Raw genomic sequence first — 24361 nt, forward strand, 5'->3', positions numbered from 1 at the left:
TAAGCTCAAGCGAGGATTAGTCCTGCAATATCTAAAGCGTAAAACACCGGCCATAGCTCTCATACAGGAGACCCATTTAACAGGAGCGACATGTAAAGCGCTTGACAGATGGGTTAGCGGTGCACTCAGAATTTACAACTGGCTCTCGAGGGATGGGGATACTCGTTAAAAAACAACACCCGATCATCATTAAAAGTACCTACACAGACGATCAAGGCAGATTCGCGGCACTATCGTGTCAATAGGAGGGTCAGGTGGTTAACGTGGTTTGGGTCTATATTCCCCCCCACACTTCACTCGGTAGCATTACCAGCGTTTAGTGTATTTCTGCTCCGGCTTCTGCAGTTCAACTTAATCATAGGAGGTGACTTCAACGCCACGTTTGATGACACCATGGATCGCACACCCCCTAGACAAAAACATCAGGCACGCACAAACTTTGCGGATTTCCTGGACACAATGGGGTTAATAGATGCCTGCCGATTTCGCTTCCCACAGGAGAGACAATATACATTCTTTTCAGGTGCCCATAATAGTCACTCAAGAATAGATCATGTATTGATGCCAGCAGCCGAGATAGGGAGCTTCCTTGAAGTTATGCACCTACCGAGAGGTATCTCGGACCATTCACCGATCAGCATCACCCACACGTGGCATACCACAGCACAGGGCAGCATATTCCCTATTTACCCAGGATATCTCAAAAACGTGGAGATCTCGAAGGGTCTGACTGATGCCACCATTTTCGCGAGAATGAACCCTCGGTCTCCTCGCCGCTTGTCCTGTGGGAGGCCTTTAAGACGGTGCTCCGAGGACAAGCGATTTCCCTAATAGCAAATCATAAAAAGGAAAAAATCCAGAAGGTGACAGTCCTTGAGCAGGAGGTGGGTGACCTAGAAAGAGCCCAGGAACTAGATCCCACAGATATAACAGCCCACCGGTTACTCCTCAAAAAGCAAGGGTACAAAAGTTACTTATGGGAAGAAGCCAAAACATGACTCTCTGCCACGCAGCATACTGTGTATGAAGTCGGCGATAAAGCAGGCAAACACTTGGCCTGGCTCGACAAGAGAGAGAGGGCAGACAGGTGGATTGCAGAGCTTGAGACTCCCACGGGGAGGTTACCTCCAACCCCCAAGACGTAGTAGACACCCTGGCACAACACTATGCAGAAGTCTACACCTCCACACTTACAATAACTGAAAAGGAGGCGGAGGACTTTCTCCGCGATATCTGACTCCCTAAACTCCTACAAGAAGATTCCCAATCATTGAAGGAGAAACTCTCCGTAGAAGAAATAGTATTAGCGATCGGAAAACTCCAATCGGGAAAATCACTGGGCCCCGATGGTATCCCAATAGAATGGTACAAAAAAAATGCAACGGTACTTACACCCCGGCTAGTGGCAATGTACGAGGCCAGTTTGGAAGCAGGGGAACTCCCCCGGGACCAGCGGACGGCAACGATAGTGGCCGTCTGTAAACCTGGGAAGTCTTCCCGAGAATGCACATCATACAGACCAATATCTCTGATCAACGCTGAAGCCAAAATATTAGCCAAAACACTGGCCACGAGATTAACACCACACCTCGCTACTTTAATACACCCAGATGAATCAGGGTTTATGGCGGGGTAGAAGCACAGCGTTAAACTTGAGGCGTCTTCATTGAGTGTTGGGCGTAAACACACTATACAGGAGGACACAATTGTTTTGTCCCTCGATGCGCGCATGGCCTTCGATACAGTTGAATGGCCGTTCCTATTTGCTGTCTTCACAAAGATGGGGTTTGGACCTAAATTTTGCTCATGTGTGAGGCTGTTATATGCCACCCCCATAGCACATGTGGTAGCGAATGGACATATTTCTAAGGAGTTCCCACTGCACCGCAGCACAAGACAGGGCTGCCCATTGTCACCGCTCCTCTTTGCCCTCATACTAGAGCCCCTGGCAGAATAGGTACGACAAGACCCGGTCATTCGCGGACTACGCTGGACGGATAGCTGCTAGGACCGAATATCCTTATACGCTGACGATGTTCTTCTGTATCTGGCCTAGCCCCGGCGGTCCCTCGTGTTTCTCCTTGATATATGTAGCTCCTACGGCCGGCACTCAGGATACACGATTAACTGAGTTAAATCAACCTTGTATGTCCTACACGGACCTATACCAACACTTCCGTGGGGCTGTAAAGTCACAATAGTGCAGGATACGTTCAAATACTTAGGAATCCATATAACATATGACCCGGACGCATTCATGACTCTGAATCTCCAAGCACCCCTGCATCGACTGGAAAGAGACAAAAAACACTGGCAATCGCTGCCCCTCACACTCTTGGGAAGAGCGGCTCTCTTTAAGATGATGGCGCTCCCAAGATTTCTTTACGCACTACAAAACACCCTTTTCCCTGTACCCTCTTCGTACTTTCGAGCCATAGAAGCAGAAGTAGCCAAGCTCCTCTGGGATAATAAACCAGCTAGAATAGCTATGACAAAGCTATTCCGGACATGGTATGATGGTGGCATCGTGCTCCCAAATATCCAGGTATATTATTGGGCATCCCAACTCACTGTAATCAATCACTGGATTCATATTCCCCATACTGACCCGGCCTATGGTCTAGACAGAATCAAGCTGGGAGAAGGGGGATTATATCGAGCACTTTACAACAAGACCCAGGCCCAGCTGGGCCCGACACAACACACACTCCAGATATGGAAATTCGCACGTAAAAAGCTGGGATGGCATAATAAGATCACATTAGGAATGCCCCTTTGGGATACAGACAAATTGGGCCGGTTGGGAAAGAGCAAGGGCTTCAAGCGATGGGACGATATTGGAATTTCTATAGTGGGAGATCTCTGGGCATGAGGAAAGATGGTTCCCTTTGTGCGGCTCCAAGAGCAACACAAAATGGCACCCACGGAGCAATTCCGCTACCTTCAGCTCAAACACGGTTTAGAGGCAGCGATTCCCCCTAACACTACCCCACCCGAGGCATCGCCACTAGAGGACAGATTATTAACAGACCATCTACACTCCAAAGCGATCTCCCCAACATATCCGAAGATCATAAATAATATGCTGGACCCAATGCTAACGTTGCGGGAGAAATGGGGGGTGAAAGTAGGAAATCTAGACGACACTGACTGGCAGGAAGCACTGGCGTCACCCAGGGAGGTAGCGATCACATCCCGGCTGCACCCAGTGTAGCTCAAAATCCTTCATAGAGTTTATTATACAAGAACCGCCCTATACAAGATGGGCAGAGCAGATACCCCCCTTTGCCTACGACAATACGGAGCGCCTGGTTCCTTTTTTCACACCCTCTGGACCTGCCCTGACATAATGCGTTATTGGAAGTCTGTTACAGATACCATTAGGAGAGTCAGCGGGCACCCGGTCCCATCAGAACCAAAGGAGTGCTTTCCAAACATTTGGGAGGCAACAGATCTTACGGCCCTGGCACAAATGTGGGCAACATTGGGATTAATGTTAGCAAAGCGAAATATAGCTAAACACTGGGGCATAGCAGCTACACCCACACACGCGGAGTGGTGCAATGATATGGACATGGCCATGATGGCGGAGAAGACGGTATATGTACGCAGGGGGTGCCCAAAGAAATCGATAAAATTGTGGGGAGGCTGAAATACATACAGGGGTGAAATATGTGAACTGCCGACAATACCACGTGATCCAGAACTGTAATATGGTGCGACAAACTTATCCCATGTAAAGATGTTGATCAATGGTGCATGCTACAAGCAATGTCAAAGATGTTAGCTGTCATAGAAAACTGCCAAAGATGTGTGAACTGTATAACATTCAATGTATAACTGCATATTTACGCAGTACCAAACATTGTTTAATAAAAATAAATTAAAAAAATAACACCCAATCATCATAAAACACAAGTATACAGACAGCCAAGGCCGCTTCGCAGCACTATCATGCCAATGGGAGGATCCGGTGATCAATATGGTTTTGGTTTATATTCCCCCAACGCTTCACTCAATAGTGTTGCCGGCATTCAGTGCCTTCCTACTCCAGCTCTCGCAGGGTAACCTAATTATAGTGGGCGACTTCAAAGTCACGCTTGGTGACACCCTAGACCGGACACCCCCTCGACAGCAACATCAGACACGTACCAACTTTGCGGACTTCCTGGACACTATGGGTTTGATAGACACCTAGAGACTTCGCTTCTCACAGGCACAGTAATATACATACTTTTCAGGTGCACATAATAGCCTATCAAGAATAGATCATATACTTGCACCGACAGGTGAAATTGGGAACTTCCTGGATATTACACATTTACCGAGGGGCATCTCGGATCACTCCCCGGTTAGCACTCTGTACACGTGGCACGCCACAACACAGCGCCGAATATTCCCCATATATCCCGGGTATCTAAAAAATGCGGCAATCTGGAAAGGGCTGACAGATACCACCAAACATTACTTTATTGAGAACGTGCCCTCAGTCTCCTTCCGATCGTCCTATGGAATGCATACAAGGCAGTGTTCAGTGGACAGGTGATCTCCATTATGACGAATCACAAAACAGAGAAAGCCCAGATAGTGGCTACCCTTGAACAGGAGATGAGTGACCTAGAAGGGGCTCAGGGGCAGGACCCCTCTGACACAACCGCCCATCTATTACATCTCAAAAAACAGGCGTACAGAAACCATTAATGAGAGGAAGCGAAAACGCGGCTCTCTGTCACTCAACATACAATATATGAAGTCGGCGATAACGCCGGCAAGCTACTGGCCTGGCTCAACAAGCTGGAGAAGGCCGACAGGTGGATTGCGGCGCTCGAGCTTCCCGCGGATGATGTTATCACAAAACCCCAAGACATAGTAGACCTTCTAGCGCAACACTATGAACAGGTTTACACCTCACCGCTTACAATAACAGAGGACCAGGCGGCGGAATTTCTACGTGATATCTGGCTTCCCAAGATCACAGAAAAGGAGTCCCACTCAATGGAGGCGGAACTCTCCACCGAAGAAATAGCAATAGCAATCGGAAAACTCCAGTCAGGAAAGGCACTAGGCCCTAACGGTATCCCAATAGAGTGGTACAAACGAAATATGATAACACTTACACCCCACCTAGTGGCTATGTATCAGGCCAGCTTGGGTAGGGGGGAACTTCCCCGGAACTAACGTACGGTGACGATAGAGGCCATCCACAAACCCGGTAAGCCTGCCCGGGAATGTGCCTCCTACAGTCTAATATCTTTGATCAACGCAGAGGCCACAATATTGGCTAAAACCCTAGCCACCAGACTTACACCGCATCTGGCCACGTTAATACACCCAGACTAATCAGGGTTTATGCCAGGAAGAAATACGGCTCTAAATTTGAGACGCCTACATGGTATGCTGTGACGTAAACATACTGTACAAGAAGATGCGATTGTTCTGTCCCTTGATGCACAAATGGCCTTCGACACTGTCGAATGGCCCTTCCTCTTCCCTGTCCTTATTAAGATGGGGTTCGAACCTAAATTCTGCTCATGGGTTAGGCTGCTGTATGCCTCTCCCATGGCACATGTAGTAGCCAATGGGCAGATCTCTGGGGAGTTCCCACTACACCGAGGCACGAGACAGGGCTGCCCTTTAGCGAAGCTTCTCTTTGCCCTTATGCTAGAGCCCATAACAGCCTGGTTAAGACAAGACCCAGTCATTCGCGGACTCCACTGGACGGAAAGCTACGAGGATCGAATATCCCTCTACGCAGACGATGTTCTCCTCTATATGGCCTCTCCTAGGCATTCCCTTTCATGTCTATTAAATATATGTAGCTCATATGGAAGACATTCAGGGTATACAATCAATTGGACTGAATCGGTCCGATATATACTGCATGGGCCTCCACCAGCACTACCAGCTGGCTGTGATGTAACAATAGTGAGGGACACTTTCAAATACTTAGGAATCCATGTCACCTATGACCCGGAGGTCTTTATGACGTTAAATCTTCAAGCTCCTTTGCAAAGACTGCAAAGAGACACAAAACATTGGCAATCGCTGCCTCTGACGCTCCTGGGAAGGGCGGCACTTTTTAAGACGATGGCGATCCCGAGGTTTCTGTACGCCCTGCAAAACACGCCCTTCCTGGTCCCTCAGTCGTACTTCCGGGCCATAGAAACGGAGGTCACCAAACTCCTCTGGGATAATAAACCGGCCAGCATAGCTATGACGAAACTGTTCTGAACCTGGTACGATGGTGGCATCGCACTCCCCGAATATACAGACGTACTATTGGGCGTCCCAATTAACTGTAATCAACCAATGGCTACATATCCCCCATACAGACCCGGCTTACGGCCTTGATAGACTTGAGTTGGACGAGGAGGGACTACTTCGAGCCCTCTATAACAAGACCCGGGCCCTGACAGGCCCAACGAACCACACACTTCAGATATGGAATATAGCGTGCAAAAAACTGGGATAGTACAACAAGATCACACTAGCAACGCCCCTATGGGTCACGGACAAACGCCCCTATGGGTCACGGACAAACATAGGCCGGTTGGGAAAGAGCAAAGGCTTCAAGCGCTGGGATGATATAGGAATCTCTAGGGTGGGAGATCTCTGGGCGTGAGGACGGGTGATCCCCTTTACCCAGCTACAAGAGCAATACGAGATAGCACCCATGGAACAATTCCGCTATCACCAGATCCGACACACCCTTTAGGCAGTAATCCCCTCTGACACCACACCGCCCGAGGCCTCACCACTGGAGGACAGATTACTGACCGATCATATGCACACTAAAGCAATTTCAATGACATATCAAAAAATCATTAATAACATGCCTGACCCCATGCAAAGGTTACGAGATAAATGGGGGGGGAGGTAGGCGACCTAAACGACACTCATTGTCATGAAGTACTAGCATCACCCAGAGAATCTATTACACTAGAGTCACTCTTTATAAGATAGGCAAAGCCGATACCCACTTCTGCCTACGACAATGTGGGGTGCTTGGTACCTTCTTCCACACACTCTGGGCCTGCCCCGCCATAAAGGAATACTGGAAATCTGTCATGGACACAATTACGAGAGTTAGCGGGAACCCAGTCCCTCCAGAACCTAAACGTTGCCTGTTAAACATCTGGGAAGCAACGGACCTTACCGTCACGGCACAGACATGGGTAACACTAGGGATGATGCTGGCAAAAAGAAACATAGCCAAACATTGGGGGGTACCCGCTACCCCCACACACACAGAATGGTGCAAAGATATGGACATGACCATGGTGGCGGAAAAAACAGTATTTGTACGAAGGGGATGCCCCAAAAAGTGGATAAGACTGTGGGGAGGCTGGAATACCTATAGGGGAGGAATATGCGCATTACCAACAGTGACTACTGACCTAGAAATGCATAAGGTGATGGAATCTAATACCTGTGCGAAAGTATGTATGCGCAGCAAGATACCAACAATGTCATAACAACAAAAACGACTGATGAATATGATAAGACTGTAGATGTACAATGTGTATTCTGTAACTGGACAACCTAACTATGCCAATTATGTTTAAATAAAAATAATTTAAAAAATAATAATAATAATCTGCAAGTCGGATACCAAGTCTGCGCCGAGTGTAACACGTTCTTTGCAGCAGACATATTAACCATCTACACTACCTAAGATAAATGAAAACTGCCACTAGACAAAACCCCCTCTCTCTCCAGCAGATGCACTAATAAATCACCAGAGTTAACTTGACACTTTTATTGTTGCCTGAAAACTGTTGAACATACAAGGAACTTTGGAGTGTTTTTAAAACTGCTGCATTGCTACAAAAACCGACCCACTCACAAAACCTGCGCTCCACCTTTCCAGCCTCCAGGGGAAACGCCCGCCGGTAGCCAGATGCCTGGTACGGCCATTCTGGCTTTTGGTGGTGTTCAAAAAAGATAATGTCTTGTTGGCCTGTCCACTAGCACTCACTGACCAGTGTGCATATTGTGGCTTCACAGATGCAGTGTTCAAAATAAAATAATGCCAATTAAAGTGTTATTCACCTTACCTAAACTATGAGCTAGACCACTAGAACCTAAAATGTGTGCTTTTGAACAATAGTTTCTGAAGTTTTGAAGGGCATTTGAAAATATTATGTCAGCTCCAAAACAGATAATCTTATCTTACTTTATGTATTGCTTGTGCTAGAGGTTTGCTGAGGGCCCGCAGCTCAGAGGAGTCATAATGCACCACCAGAATGGGAGTTAGAGAGTCAAGACTCTAGTCGAGGCGATGTGATGACTCAGTCAGTCTCACTCTCATACGACCTCACCTGCACCACGGCCCCCCCGTTTTATGTTGTTGATCCCTGTCAGGGTCTTATATGTTGTTGATCCCTGTCAGGGTCAAACTTGATAAAAACTTTTATTTATTGACTTTGGCTAGGAGGTTACGATATGGTTTCTAAACTATATGCAATAGTGAGCTTCCTTCAGGCAGATATTGACATGCTTATATGTAAATATTATATTGGTTGCTTTTAAAATAATTAAAACACGTTGGGCCAGATTTAATTCTTAGCAGAGAGGGAACTCCGTCGCAATGGTGACGGAATCCCCTCCACACCAAGACTATGGTCTGCTTGCCCGATTTAAATGTCGGTAGACCATAGTTGGACAACAGCGAAGACTACTCAGTCTCAGCCGTGGTCACATTTCTCCAACGGAAGTAAGGGCCACCAGAGGTTTGGCTATATGTCTGCCTATCTAATTTAGATGGGTAGACATATAGCCCTTTTTCAATGCTTGTCACCGCCAGGAAAACCCTAGTGTTAAGGAGCATAGAAAAATGCTCAATGGAAGGGGGATAGTGTTTTTTTTGTTTTCATAAAGAAAATCCTGTTTTGGTATTTTATTTTTCTTAAATAAAAAAAACTTTGTAAGGCTCCTTCATGTTGAAGGAGCCATATGTTATGTGATGTTAAAATATTTATAGAGCGCTACGTATACCCTAGGGAGTCTTTGCGCTTGCTTAACAGTGAAACAGATGGAGGACTAAAGGGTAAAAAGCCAGGTTTTTAAAAGTTTTCTGAAAGCCTGTAGAGAAGGTGTTGATCTTATGTGTATTGGCAGAAGATTCCATTGTTTGGTTGCTCCTGCAGTGGAAGCAACTTCCACTCCATTTGGTTTTCTTAAATCTGAAGGTGGTAACTATGTAGGATCCAGTTGATCTCAGGTTACTGTTGGGAACATGCCGAGAAATAGACTTTCGCAGAAAGTCTGGTCCTATGGCATGCAGAGCCTTGAAAGTGAGGCAGAGTGCTTTCAAAATTGATACGGTTCTTGATCGTTAGTCAATGTAGATCTTTGATCCCGTGGGAGACTGGGTGGTGTTTGGTGAGAGCAAGAAGTAGTCTGGTGGCTGAGTTTTGTAGTACCTGACACTTCTTGAGATATTGTGCCTGAAGATAATGTAAAGTACATTACAATAATCCAATTTAGAGAGGATTAGAGACGATATGACTGTTTCTCTAGAGTTAGTGGGAAGAAAATGTATAATTACTCCTATGATTCTGAGAGTGTTGTAAGAAGAAGATAGAACTGTGTTGACTTGTTTGCTAAAATTAAGCTTATCATCGAGCATCACCCCAAGGCTTTTAGCCTTTGTAGTGGGTTCGGGTAACGTGGCAAGTTCCGATGGCCAGCTCATGGTAGACAAAAAATGGGGATTGTTTCCCAGAAGGATCATTTCAGTTTTATCTGAATTAAGTTTGAGGCAATGCTTACTCATCCATGTGCCAATTTCTTTCATACAATAATGAAGTTGATGACTAGTATTACTGGCATCATTAGCAGCAGATAGAACAATCTGCGTGTCATCCGTGTATGAGGTCAGAGAGAAACCAAAGGATTAAATCAGGGGGTTGAGTTCTCTTACATAAAGATTAAACAGGGTGGGGCTAAGTGATGATCCCTGTAGCACCCCACAAGGAAAAAAGAAGGTGCTGAAGCTAGAATTATCCAGCTTTACGATGTTTTCCCTGTTCTTCAGAAATAATTTAGATAACTGTAAGGCTGTGCTTTTTATGCCTAGGTCCTCCAGGCGGGAGATCAGCATAGGGTGGTCTACAGTGTTGAAGGCCGTAGACAAATCCAATAGGATCAGAGTAGCCGTTCCTCCTACGTCGAGGATGAATTTTAGTTGCGGATTTAATCAGAGCCGTCTCCATGCTGTGTCCCGATCTAAATCCAAATTGTGTTGGATCTAATAGGTCGTTCTCTTTAATAAATTGAGTCTGTTGACTGTTCATGACTTTTTCAATCATTTTAGCTGGAAAGGAGAGTCTGGAAATAGGTTGGTAGTTAGATGGGTCTTCCGGGTAAAGAGTGTTTTTTAAAAGAGAGAGAATGGAATCCCTCTTCCAGGAGGTAGGAAAGATACCTGTGGTAAACATAGAGTTGAAAATATTTGGTAGCACCTTGGCTAAGAAATCTGGAATTAGTTTTAGCACAGACGGGGGCTGGGATTTTCCAGAGACCCTGAATTGGTGGTCTGAATGAGGTTCTCAGTCTGTGTCACTGTAATTGGATTGAAGTTGGTCAGGACGGACCGAGGGATATTGTTAGTCGTATAGCTCTCACGAATACCATTGCTCATGTGTGATGTTAGTTTCTTAAGATGGCGGAATGAGTTGTATATTTGACCAACTTTATTTCTGAAATGTTGGGCAATGGTATCGCAAAAGGTTTGACTATTACAGGCTCCTTTGATCTTTGGTTGCTCGGTGAGACTGTTTATTACCTGGAATAGTTTCCTGGCCACGTTTTCTGCAGATTCGACTGCGAGACCAAAAATGTGAAATTTTCTTTGATCAAAAGGGTTTTGTATTTGGCTAGAGAGAGTCTGTATGCTGCTTTTTCACGGAGTTCATAATTGAGTCTCCATCTCCTCTCTTGATGCCTACAGTGTTGTTTTTCTAGTCTAAGTGCCTCTAAATACCAATGGGCGGAGGACTTTTTCCTGCCTTGTTTGATCTTTTTTGTGGGAACAGCTTGGCAGAGGGCAGTGTCTAACCAATTTATGTAGTCCTGAGTAGCGAGCTTAGGATCATCCACAAGTGAAGGCCGGGTTTCTGTAAATAATAGTTGTAAATAACTTCTGTCTATTTTAGTTCATGCTCTATAGAAGGTCGTGTCTGGCTTATTGTTCAGATCAACGACTGGACTTGTGCCTTTTAACTCCAGAAAGATGGATGCATGATCTGACCAAGAAAGCGGTAGAAGATTGAGATTACTGATGGAGCTGTTATTAGAAAAAATGGCATCTAATGTGTGGCCAGCAGTGTGAGTGGCATTTTGCACAAGCTGAGAGAGACTAAAGTAATTCATGAGTTCTACCATAGCTATGGTATCCTTATCTTTTTGAGATTCTAAGTGGAAATTTAGATCTCCAAGAACTGTAAAGTCAGTGTGACAGATTTCATACTCAAAGAGGGTGCTGATAGTATTTAGGAAGTTGCTTCTGAGGTCAGGTGAGCGATAAATAAGGATTCCTCTAAAAGATTTATTTTTGGTTAACTCAAACCAGAAGGATATGGCTTCACAGTCTTCATTAGACATGGCTATAAATATAGCCCTGATCTCCTCCATATAGATAATTCCAAGTCCCCCTCCCCTTTTAAGCAGGCGTTCCAGTCTATGTATGGTATATACCAACGGGATAGCTGTAAGAAGATCTGGAGTTGAGGCACTGTTTGCCCAGGTTTCCGTGATGAAGATGATATCTGGTTGTTTTGAGTCAATTACACCGGCCATTTCGATGGCATGTTTTACTAATGATCGCGCATTAATTAGTGCACAGTGATATTGGGAAGACTGCTTCTATGGGTAAAGGTCACAGCGTCATGTGAGAAGGCTTGGCAGTGGGGAAGGTGCAGGGAGATTAAATCTGCAACACTTACAGCACGAGCGATTGCCAAACCAAAGTGAGATCAAATTAAAATGTGTACAATTGGATTTGCAGCCCTTTAGGGCTTGGAGTTCCTTACCTGAGAAGTAGATTTGGTTTCTGAGATCTGATGGTATACCGCCAGATGCTCCGGCAAATGGCGCGTTCCGGGCGTGGATGGATGCAGACGGGCTTGCCTTAGGAGCGCCCACTGTGCGCTTCCGCTGCGCGGTCGTGTTAACCCCTATATTAAATAATCCTCCTAAAGAGGGTGGGCATGTCTACATGCCAGCGCTGGAGCGCAAGCCTAATAATTGTTGGGCAAAGTAAAAAGGGAGCAAACCAAGGGCCCAGCAGTCCGCTACCCCTGCACAGGCTCCCCTGTGAGGGAAAGTACTGGGAAAGTATAAAAATAAATTTAAAGGTGGGAAAATGTAATGCATAAAATGGATAAAATAGGGCACTGACCCTTCCAAGATTGCGCTTAGTTGCGAGAGGTGGAGCCAGGCAACTCCGTAAAACCAGTACCAAAGTGGCTAACCCACCCGATGCCTACAAGGAACCAAAATTGCTGGAGACCAATGCAGAATGCAAGGTAGATTTCACATATGCTCAAGCTGAGCTGCACGGACGCACTAATTCCTGTATTAAATAACCCTCAATAAGCGGGTGGGCGTGACTACACGTCGGAGCGCGAGCCTAATCATTGTTGGGCAATGTAAAAAGGGAGCAAACCCAGCGTCCAGAAGCCCCACTTGCCCTGCACAGGCTCCCCTGTGAGGGAAAGTACTGGGAAAGTATTAAAATGAACATAAAAGTGGGAAAATGTAACACATAAAATGAATAAAATAGGCCACGGACCCTTCCAAGATGGCTCTTAGTAGCGAGAGGTGGAGAAAGGCAACTCTGTAAAACCGGCCCCAAGGTGGCTATCCCCCCACAATGCCTACAAGGAACCTAAACTGTAGGAGACCAATGCAGAATGCAAGGTAAGTTTCATATATGCTCAAGCTGAGCTACAGCAAAAGCACAGCGCATTGACAGGAACCACCATGATGGCGGTTCCTGCCAATTCTAGAAATGTCCGCTGATCAGCAGACATTTCTAAATTTGGTCTTTGGTACCTCCATCAGGACAATAGAGTAAATTACTCCGTCACCCTGGTGGAGGACAGGTTGTGGGGAAAATGGGGTGAAAAAGCTGATGTGTATTTATGTATTTACATCATTATTAAACACACATCACAAGTCAAATCATATCAAGGCACAACAAACTCGGAGCATAGTGACAGTGGAACACTGGGAGTTAGAAAAAAGGCCAGGTTCAAGGGAGAGGGAAAGCGAGAAAGGCGTTAATAGATTGATCCAACTTTAGACGTGTGAACAGTGGATAGGAAGGTAAGAACAGAACTGGGAGGCGAGGCAAAGCCTAATCAGCAGATAGGTGGGGAATCGGAGAGAGAAGAACACAGAAAAAAAACATGCCTACCTGATGAGGAGAGTTTTTCTTTCAGTTACCTCTACAGCTTGCTCTTTGGAGATGCTCTGAATGGTGCTGGCTTCCCCATGACATTCTGCCATCCTGCTCAAAAGGTGATGTCCGCTTACGCTGGTGGAGAGACGAATGTCTTCACCTTCAATCAGCTTCCTGCAAGCACAGAGTTAAGTTAGTGCCCAATTTTCCCATGTGAAAAATATGTGAAAAAAATAACCAAAAGGTGAAATGGCCTGAGCATAACTTGGGACTTGAACATGATGACCTGTTCACAACTACTGTCACCTGTAGGTGGCGATCTCAACATCCAGTGCCATTTTTACATTAAGCAGACTTTGGTATTCGCGTAGATGCAGGGCAATTTTCTCTTTCATTGTTTTCAAGTCCTCCTGGAGTTTCAGAATTTTATCCTAAAAATAGAAAACATTGTTTAAATATATTTGCTACATGCTGTGTCACCTAAACTGTTGCAGAGCAGAGGCTGCATCAGTTCCTCAACTTGCCTAGTTTACGGCCAGACTTCATTAGAAGGACTTCCCAGGTTCACCTCTATGTTGGAATATATATACCATAAACTTTGAAGGCTTTGAAACCCAATTCTCAACTAATGTCAAGTCACATGGATTCATTTTGAACACCAACCTCACCCTCAAGGAACACTGCCATAAAAACAAAGACGACGTTACTGTCTTAAATAAGTACACGCAATCTCCCTGACTTGAATTGGAAATCATTACCATTGTTGGGATCTATGCATTTATCCTTGGACTTGAAAGATAAACATTTCTCCGTGTTCTGTACATACCACATATGTCATTTATGTCACATCTGTATAGCACTTTATCACACATCACTACCAGTTACTAAATATACACTGTATTAGTTTGTTTTTTCGCCGTATGTGTTGCATACCACAGACAGCCATTTCATTAATTAGCCTATATATGAACAGAAAGTAAAGAAATTCATTGCTTATGCAAACAAGTTGTTGTTCTTGGCGTGATATATAAATGTATGATTAATACATACTTCTTCCCTTTATGTATTAAATACCTTGTGCAAATTAGTTGCATACACCCGACAGAACCATTGCTTTCTCCAGCTCATTTTTTAGGTCTCGCTGAGCCCAGCGCATGCGCTGACTCGGAGAGACATTTTGGAGGTGAGTTTTCAAAGTGCTGCTGGCTGGCCTAGCGCTTGCGTTCATGCGAGCAGGCACGCGCGAACCGCTAGCCTTCAGCAGCACTTTGAAAACTCGTGCTTTAGCGCGTCATCGCGATCGCAATCACTTTCGCTTTCAGAGCGATCGCGATGACTTTTGATTTTACAGCCGCGCGGCGTTACTTTTACTGCCGCACAGCCAATGCTTGTTAGGTCTCTGGTCTAGACGGCGCTCATGCGCTGTCTCGAACCGAGACATGCAGCATCTACATCTGGACTTTTTTCCCCTCTCCACATTTGTGAAGGGCCTGCATACGTCATGCCCTTTCCGGTATTTTGCCCTCCCCGTGCGCACCGCTCAACCTCCGAAGCTATTTCTATTAATTGATTCAGGACTAATTAATTATTTTTTAAACAGGGTGACTTGTCCCCTGACATATTAGGAGGCTGTTGCAATTAACAACGTTGGGCGTCGATTTGTATTATTTTAAAATCGTGTGCCTGGCAGTGACCACCGCTTGCCACTGAAAAGCTGCTTCATAATTAGCGCACATTGCCACTTCATTTTATGGTTTTCCCCGATCCGTCGTGACAGACTTCCTCTGGCTACATTACAGGCGGGGCTGCAAGTGGGTCAGTCTGTGGTGTTATTTGAAACATCTTGTACCAACGCTGGTAAGTGTACGTGATAAAGTGCAAAACAGTGACGTGCGATGCCCAGGATCACACACTATGACCAAGTGGAAGTGCCGGGACCAGAACGCAACCCTCTTTGTTCCATAGTCGACAATTCACCTAAAAATCTATTCCCCACGCCGTTCAAAATGTCTGCAAGACTTTGTAAATACTGGTCAACAACACCAGCTATGGAACCTACGGCGAAAGAGTTATTTTGTAATAAGGAAACCTATTTTTAAATACACAACTTTGTTAGAAGCAATATTAGCGAGATACAATATTCCCTTTTAAACTAAACACGAACACACTAAATTGCCGTTCCAAAACGCAGGGTTCAAATATCTCGGAAAAAGTTTCAATAAAACAGAAAATACTGCAACAACCGAACAGCTGCTGCATAATCATAAAATATTTCCCCCTTCATTTTTGGGCGTTCCCGATCCTTCGTGATCAGACTTCCTCCAACTGCATTACACGCATGCCTGCAAATGGGTCAGTCGGACGCTCGAGGCAGCCATCCTAACTAACCCTACTGGCCTTGGGAGAGGCACCTCTATGTTCAACATTTTATTGGTACCTTTCATTGTGTCCACCTAGGCATTACAATAAATGTTGCATAGCTCATTTGTTTTGGGTTTCTTTAGTAAAACATGTGCAGCGTTAAGGGGTTTCTCTGCTGTTACCCACCTAATATTTGTACAGTCGTGCTGACATCGCACCAACTCTGAATACAGTTACCAGGTGGACCTGAGCTTTAAACAAAGACAGCAGGGGACATTTTTGCTTATTTGACTCCATTCCGACTCATACTTTTAAATACTTTGAATAACGCAAGTGCATTCATTTGTCGGTACTGATCGCGCTTACGTTTTTAGAAAATAAAAATGAGCAGCTTTTACTAAAATTCTTCTACATCCATAGACTGTAGAGTTGCATTACCTGAGTGAGTCTCATGGGGAATTACACACTGACACTGCAACAGCAGGTAGCTTACTGCAGAAACGTGCAGGTTTAAAAACAAAATGCAGCAGAAAACAACAAGAGCTAGCTCAGCATGCAAAACGAGCACAACTGGTTTCCAACCTATCATCTGAAACCTCAACACTTCAGGGCATGAGGCTGAAAGGTTAGTTAGATTAAAAACAAGCATTGGCATAGCCAATAGGTCTCGCCTTTGGGCCTTATAAGTGTTTAGCCATGCAACAGTTGCATAACTAAATACTAATAAGGTCCCAAAAGCGAGACCTATTGGCAATGTCAATGCTTGTTTTTTTATCAGCATGGCGCCCGCTTTTCGAGCCGCCATGCACATAACTTAACTATGCACGGACCCCGCGCTTAGCATGGTGCTCGCTTTTTTAAAACTTGTCTACTGCTTGTTTTTCCAGTTGTGTGACGAGTGGCATTTGTTACCAATATTCGTTTGTATCTGACCAAGAGGTTTAACATTGTTCTGCGAACAGTGCAGTCCATGCACGTTTAAAAATATGCATATGCAGCTATGTGCATGTTTGACAGGCTATATCTGCTGAAAGCTATATTCAGATGTGCACATATTTGACAGTTTGTTCAGCCTGAATTTACCAGATGACGCCATCACTAAGGACGCAGGGCCAATGCATTCTGGGAGTTGCAGTCCTGGTTCAGTTCAGTTGATCTTATAGAATTAATTTACCTGAAAATAATGAAGTATACATAGTAGCTTAGCTAATCATCAGTGGGTCCTAAGGCAAGCAAGGAAAATGTGCCCGCGCCTCCAGGATCGATAGTACAAGATAGCCACCATTGGGGTGCAGTAGTTCTCTTACAGCATGAACCCTTGGTGCTACTGCACCTGCTGCACAATTGATAGCAACGCTGCTCTGTTGAAAAGAAAAGGCCAGGACTTGAGCATTGTGTCCTCGACTACAGAGTTATTTGGTAACCATACCAGTGTCTGTTATTTGTGACAGATGTAATTCCCTGGGTTTGTGTTAGTTTTAATTAGTAACCTTGCATTAATCTAGCTGTTTATATATTTATTTCTTTATAATATTGAGAATATAGCATAATTGCTTTTACTGGGCAAAGTGCGAGCATTATGTTGCATTGAAAAACATTGGAGTTAATTATTTTTACTTTGCTCTTTGCACGGAAAATAGAGAGCGCAATTAATGTGGTGACGTGTGAAGCGTTGTTTTATTTTTACCTATTTGCATTTTGTATTGAGTAAAACATAAATAAACCTTTTATAGTTCTCTGCGTGCCTCTGCGCACTTATGATAAAATCTTGCAAATTCAGGTTGACGCCTGATTGAGGGATGCTCTGGCGGGCTGCAGGGACTTGTTTGAGTGGGAATGCCGACTGCTAAGTAATGTTAATGGTACCAAATGACTACTTGGTACTGGAGGTCAGCTTGCTTTTGTTTGAAGAGTCCCTCTACTAAACTTATACTGCCAAGTTACAAAGAGAACTCTGAAGAGCATGTTGCTTCCTGAGCCTATCTGAGGCGCCAGAGGCATTTTTCGTGCACACTTAGTAAGCTACGCCTCCATTGAAAAGACGAGTAAGAACATCAGACAGTAAAAGGCTTAGACAAATATCCCATACAGAGAAATCAGCTGTTTATCCTGTTGAAAACGTCATGTTTATTTGCGTTCTCACAGACTGAACAACCCGTAGCACCTTCTGAGCTATCGTACACACTTTTGTGACGCAGTACATTTATCAGCCGCTCTCTTTTGCACACAAGACTGGCACAGTTGTTGGCTTTGAAACAGCTGCAAGAAGAACACACGGCAAAAGACAACGAAGAGCGCGGTTTTCCTACCCTTTCTCAAAAATATCACTTTTTTTTAAAAGAAGTGTAGGTATCTGAACTGCTGCTACATTCCCCGGGTATGGTAAATTTCCTTTAACGTTATGTATGTTATGGCAACTCATGTTGTTCACAGGGCAGCCTTTGCCACCCTGTCACAGGACAAACACCCAGTCTCAATGTTGTTTGGCATGACACCTGCCTGTTCTGTTCTAAGGACAACCGCCCCAAAAGCCATATCAGCATATTTGAAATATGTCCGCCTGAGTCTAGATAATGAACCATCCATCCATCCATGACTTTTGACCCTAACCTTTGGGATATGCAAATAGGACCTCCATAACAGACCACTCGGGACCACCGGCCTACCGGAGCAATTTTGAGGATTACAAGTCCTACAAGGTTGGTGTGCAGAGGGCCAGCGGTCCTCTGCTTTCCCATCCATTTCCCCAGGAGCACATAAAAAAACAGCAATATAAAATGCTTCTGTCAGAACATGCTCATTCTCAAACCTGGGGCCCAATTATAGATAGGGCGCACTTTTCCTGTTTGCGCCATGGGGCATCTTTAAGCATGTGCGCCGGGTGCAAACAGAAAAAGCATTTTCAATGCAATAGGTCTCGCATTTGCGAGCAATCAAGCTATTGGCATTGTAAATGATAATGCCTTTTATTTATCTGTTTTTAAATAGGACATAAATAAAAGGCATTGTCATTTACAATGCCAATAGCTCAAACTCTCGTAATTGCGAGACCTATTGCACTGCAAATGCTTGTTCAACTATGCACCTAGGATCAGGAACAACATCCATCAAGACTGCCCCAATGCTGCTCCAAATCAGGGAAGAGTTGAAGACTCACATTTTTTAAAGAACACTACATTAACCGATCACAACCCAGCTCCTCTTCTATTAGTCATGGACTTTAAATTTGTCTTTGACCATTTACAGTGCTCTGCTGCCTTTTGGCGAAGTTCTTGCTATAGACATGCCATATACATCCATACATCCATACATACATGGCAGCAATTGTTATTACCCCATGCCGCCTCTGCTGACCTAGAGCCCACTCTGTAATACTGAGATTCACCTAAGAATTAGCATGCACCAGAAGAGGTTTAAGATTGTCCTCAGGAATCACAATCATGCCCGACTTCAGGAAACGTAAGAACGAAATACGTTATTACCATTTAGATTCACTGAATGGATATCTATTGCATGCACATCTGTGAAATTAACCATGGCTCGTGCCCTTCAGGACCAATACTGGAGATCACTGAGATGAACTAATGACCTCCTCCTCTCACTCACCCACTGAACCTTCTGAGGAGGACAGCATACAACAGAATCATCAGCAAGGGAATGAATGGCCCATGTGAGTAGCCAAATGGAAGCAATGATACATCGCTTGCAAGGTGTCAAGGAAGGTGGCTTGAGCTAACATTTTCGTATTAATTTAAGTTCTGGTGATTTGACCAGTTTCTGTAAAGTGGCATACTACTTAAAACCATTAAAAAAGGTTTAACTGGTCTGACCGAACAATTCATACCATGTTACCTGCCATCTTTACAACATCATGCATATTAGATTTCAAAACATTTATTCACAATGTTGTTCATTGTTAATCTCGGCTACTCAATGCAATATTTAGCCAGTGTCATGGAACCCACAGCTGACAATAGCACATGTTGAGATGTTCATCTAATACTGTTTGATACACATGAGCCGTTCTAAATATAGCACTTATAGCACTTTTTTGGCTCTCCGGATTTTTAGGATAACATACCCCGTTTTATTACAGACTATGAAAAAGTGACCAAGGCAGATTTGTGGTGCGATTACAGCAAGGTGCTATGCAAAGTCCATTATCCCGTATCACCTCTGCTTTGGTTAAAAATCGAAATATTAAGATGTTGTCTAATTGTAAATACTGGGGGGGCGGGTTGGTTTATTATTTACACAAATTAGCTGCCTGGTATAAAAGGTTAGAAGAGATTTATAGTTCCTTGACGTAGGGGCTGGCATGAAATCATGCAACGCAGCCCTCCTCTCGTCTTCTAGGACACTTCTGCCTAGCACTCCATGAAGGTCCGGGCATACATTATCTTTATGGTAAAGGGGTGTTAGAAGCTTGTGGTTTTCTCTTCCACACAGGGGAGGAATAGAGGGTCTCCCCACACACAATGCACAACAAAAGAGAATGCAGATCTGCTTTTGAATGGCACGTGTACTTTCCTTGTCATCATTAGTAATCCTATTAGATATTGGAGGGGAGTGGAATGGGTGGAGCTCATACGCATCGGAATACGCACCCATGCATATGAGGTCTACCACATTTGGAAGTTCACTGGTAGATACAATTCTGCCAGGAACAGATTCCTCTGCTCAGCACTGCATAAGGAGCAGTGGGGACTGCCTGGCAGTGGAAGCCATACCTACTGCAGAGTAGTACAACCCATCACCCACATAAATAATGAGGGTGAACATGTTCATTGTCACATGTTCTCACCTACCATTCTATGCCTACTGACCACTAGTGATGGAATACAGTTAACTAACGAGCTTACATCTCTGTTTTGCAAATTAACAATTAGCCATTCAGAATACGGTAACTTAATTGATTGGATTTTTACCTGTAGTTCTTCAATTTCAACATTGTTCTTTTCCTGTGCGTCTTTAATTTGTGCTTCCAAGGCTGCATTTTTATTTTTAAGGGCCTCCAGCTCCAGCTCTTTACACTTAATCTGCAATAAACACACAGAAAATCATAAATAAACAAAGCAGGCGTCCGTAAGGAAATCATCGAAACCAAAGCAGGGAGGTACCAGATTCTACTAGTGCTACGAGGCCGTAATAATGGCAGAATGTACGCTACAACAATACATACAGAATGAAATAATAGAACACAAAATATGGAGCTATTTTTTCAAATTAAATAATGCGAATTTATAGATTATCATTATAAGGTTTTTTTTAAGCCAGAGGCCCTGTAATAACTGAAAGTCAGCCAGGAATGCATCAATTGCAGAGCTCTCTGGATAACTTGAAAGTCACGGGTTTGAGCCGTGGTTGATCCTTTCGTTCTTATGGGTTTGTAATAAATATTCATTTCATGTGGAGATCCTAGAAATAAGCTATGGTTCATGCACTCCAGGACCTGTAATAAGAGAACCTCCTCCTCTCACCCTCCCACTGGACCTTCTGGAACTCACCAGCACACTTGATAGACAGTAGACAACACAGCCAAGAGTAAGTCAAATCAATGGCCATTTGAATAGTCAAAATGGCACAAGAATAAATCGCTGAAGTCAAATGAGGCGGTCTGTGTTAACAGTTAGGATACACCTGTGGGTGAAGTGCAAACAGTATAGTCCAGTTGGTGGCATGTGCATGTGTATCGCCAAATATTGGAAATGAAGATTGTGTAGACCATTCACCCCACTTTCTGTTAAAAGCTTTATTCAGCCTGCGATGGCGTGACATCCCCTCGCCAGCCCCAACTCTCAACTGACAACCAAGAATCCCCACATTAAACATTCTTAATGGTACCTTACAAACCAGATTCCGCTTAAGTCATGAATACAACACTGTGTAAGTGGGCAATATAATTAATGTGGGTTGAAGTTGAACACTTCTTCATTTCAGCTTTATGACTGTGTCGTGTGTATCCAGTGGTTATGAATTTTCATTTGTGTCAGTTAATTAAAATTGTTACAATTAATCACAAACTATATAAAGTCAATAAGGAACATACGAGCAGCAATCCTAAAGTAGAAAATTATCATAAAATACAACTCTATAGCAAAAGGTAAATAAATCTGGTGTAAAAATATGGATCATTCGACAGTGGCTGTAATCTATGTATTCAAGTCCTTCGCTGCCTGATGGCGGTAAAGATCGTGTTAACAAATTTCCCAAAGCGTGCCAAATACATGGGAACAGTGGTAGTCATACAATATCCCAGCACATCATTGCAGGAGAAGACCTCAATTCAACCTGAACATTGGTTTTAATAATATACAGCGTGCAGTTAAAAACTCTGGGCAACAGCATAGCAGGTGACTCATGGGCTCTCTTCTATACTTGCAGATTCTACAAAGCCTGCTGCCTGATGTTGCTGCCCACGCTGGTCTAAATGCATTAATTGGGAGGACCATGAGTTGCGTGCTAATACAGTGCCTGGTCTCATTGGCTAGTGTTAACTTTAGGTACTGTTGCATTCTCGTTTCCCCCATACGATGTAATGATTGAGGCGGTATATGTGATGGAATATACAGTTGCTAAGTCAACTTTCCTCGAAATGTGTGCAACCTGTTTCCTCAAAATTGATTTTGTGCTGGAAAAGGAACAGTAAGGGCTGTCAGTGTGCCTAAATTAACATCTAGATCAAGAGCCGTCTTTATAAGATATGGAGACCATGAATTGGTTCAAGTGGTGAAAGTCACTTAAAAAGCCCTTTTTAGGGTATCTGGTTTGGCTTGTTGTATGGCGTAATAGTACTTGAGGAAGGCGGCCTCACATTCAAGGTTTTGGCAATGCAGGCCAAACTCTAGGAAAAGTAGCGAGCGGTGAGTGTATTTTGGAAGATGAAACAGCCTCCTAAAGGCAATGCACTGAGACTTATCCAGTATTGGAGAGAAAGCCCCCAAATAAACTTGTCGACTATAGAAAAGGTTGGATACTATTTTTGCCTGCGTGACTCGCAAGATGGCCTCTGCTGAAGGGGAGTAAAGCTGATGGTATAATCTTCATAAGGAAAATATTAGTTAATGAACCTTTATGCTACAATGTTTAAGATGTGCACGCGGTTTGCCTGTGTCCATCAACAGACGCCAAGGTAATTATACTTGGATGTCTGAAAAATCTATTGGTTGCCCCCCCCCCCATTTTAGGTTTCTCTTGTTATTGTAGCTGCCAAAAATCATCACCATTGTTTTATCTGGATTAGCCACCAGTTTATTTGTGGTATTGTAGGTATGGAGCTCGTTAAGAGTGCACTGAAGACCAACTCTTTTGTGATCCAATATGAGCAGGTAATCAACATAGTCCATCACTGGAAGTATAACGGGCTGATCTTTGGTGGGATTGTGTTGGGCTTTGCCAGTGAGCGACCTATGTCTGCGGTGTAAAAGTTAAACAACATAGGGAGTAGAACACACCCTTGCTTTAGGCCCTGTGTGGTCAGGATTTGTTTAGTGGCTGAGTTGTCTGTGTCGGTCTTAACATGGACCCGCTTGTCAGAGTACAATGAGATGATTGCTTTTAGTAAAATGGCAGGTATGCCTCATTCTGCAAGCTTTGCCCAGAGTTAATTACGGTTAACACTATCAAATGTGGCAGAATAGTATTCAAAGCACACAAACAGAGGCGGAAGAGAAAAAGAGAAGTGCTAAAGGCCAAACATGGCAGGGCGATAATATTATCAATGTTAGAGGAATGCTGACTGAATCTGGTTTGATAAAAAGGTATATTAGCTTCAGCCACCCATGCCTCAAGCTCATGGAGTACGATTTTCACGTAGGTTTTAGCCTCTACGTCCAATAGTGCAATTAGCCGATAATTTCCTGGGATGGTGTTGCTCCCCTTTTTAGGTCTCACCCAGTTGACCCAGCGCATGCGCTGGTCTGGCGAGACTTATTGAGAGGGCTCCAAAAAGTGCTACGAGGCCAGCCTAGAGCTACAGTGCATGTGCGCGAGCGCGCGTGCCGCGCTTTACCGCCACTACTTTCACTTTCGCTGCCGCACGGCCGCTTTGATGTTTGATCGCGATCACTTTCGCGGCCGCAATAGGTCTCGCTTTTGGGACCTTATAAGTATTTAGTAATGCAACTGTTGCATGGCTAAATACTTATAAGGTACCAAAGGCAAGACCTATTGGCTATGCCAATGCTTGTTGTGAATTGGATGTAGGATGGATCCCTTCCAGGATTGTGGAACCTCTGCCGACTGAAAACAGTCTGCGTACCAGGGAGTAAGGAAGTCAGACCAGAAGTCTATATCGGACTTAAAAAGTGCACTTGGTAGGCTATTGGGATCTTGGGCCCAGTTGGTTTTCATGGCCTTGATGGCTTTATAGACAAAATCTCGATTAAGTACCATAGACCCTGTTTTCTCTCCTTCAGTGCCTGGGTCTGATTCCTACCACATGTGGGCATTGCTGTGGCGGACAGTAGAATCAGGATCTGCATGTAATTTCTGTACATAATCCACCTATTTCATTACTGGGACGCCATTCCTTCTAACAACAGATTTATTGTTTAGTGTACTGATGTAAAGCCAGAACTTATCTTGATTGTT

The 24361-nt window shown here is 44.2% G+C and overlaps 1 protein-coding gene across 1 annotated transcript in view; it reads right to left on the reverse strand.

Moving 5' to 3' along the window:
- The window catches only part of LOC146817654 (desmin-like), a 102223-nt gene that overhangs the window by 20368 nt on the left and 57494 nt on the right, over positions 1 to 24361 (reverse strand). The window contains exons 8-10 of the mRNA XM_085609223.1: positions 20698 to 20808; positions 13715 to 13839; positions 13424 to 13582 (exon numbers count right to left, since the gene is read on the reverse strand). Of these exons, the coding sequence (XP_085465349.1) occupies positions 13424 to 13582; positions 13715 to 13839; positions 20698 to 20808 (395 nt within the window). The remainder of the gene's footprint in view (positions 1 to 13423; positions 13583 to 13714; positions 13840 to 20697; positions 20809 to 24361) is intronic.

This window comes from Triturus cristatus, chromosome 6, assembly GCF_964204655.1.
Source record: "Triturus cristatus chromosome 6, aTriCri1.1, whole genome shotgun sequence".
NCBI lineage: Eukaryota > Metazoa > Chordata > Amphibia > Caudata > Salamandridae > Triturus > Triturus cristatus.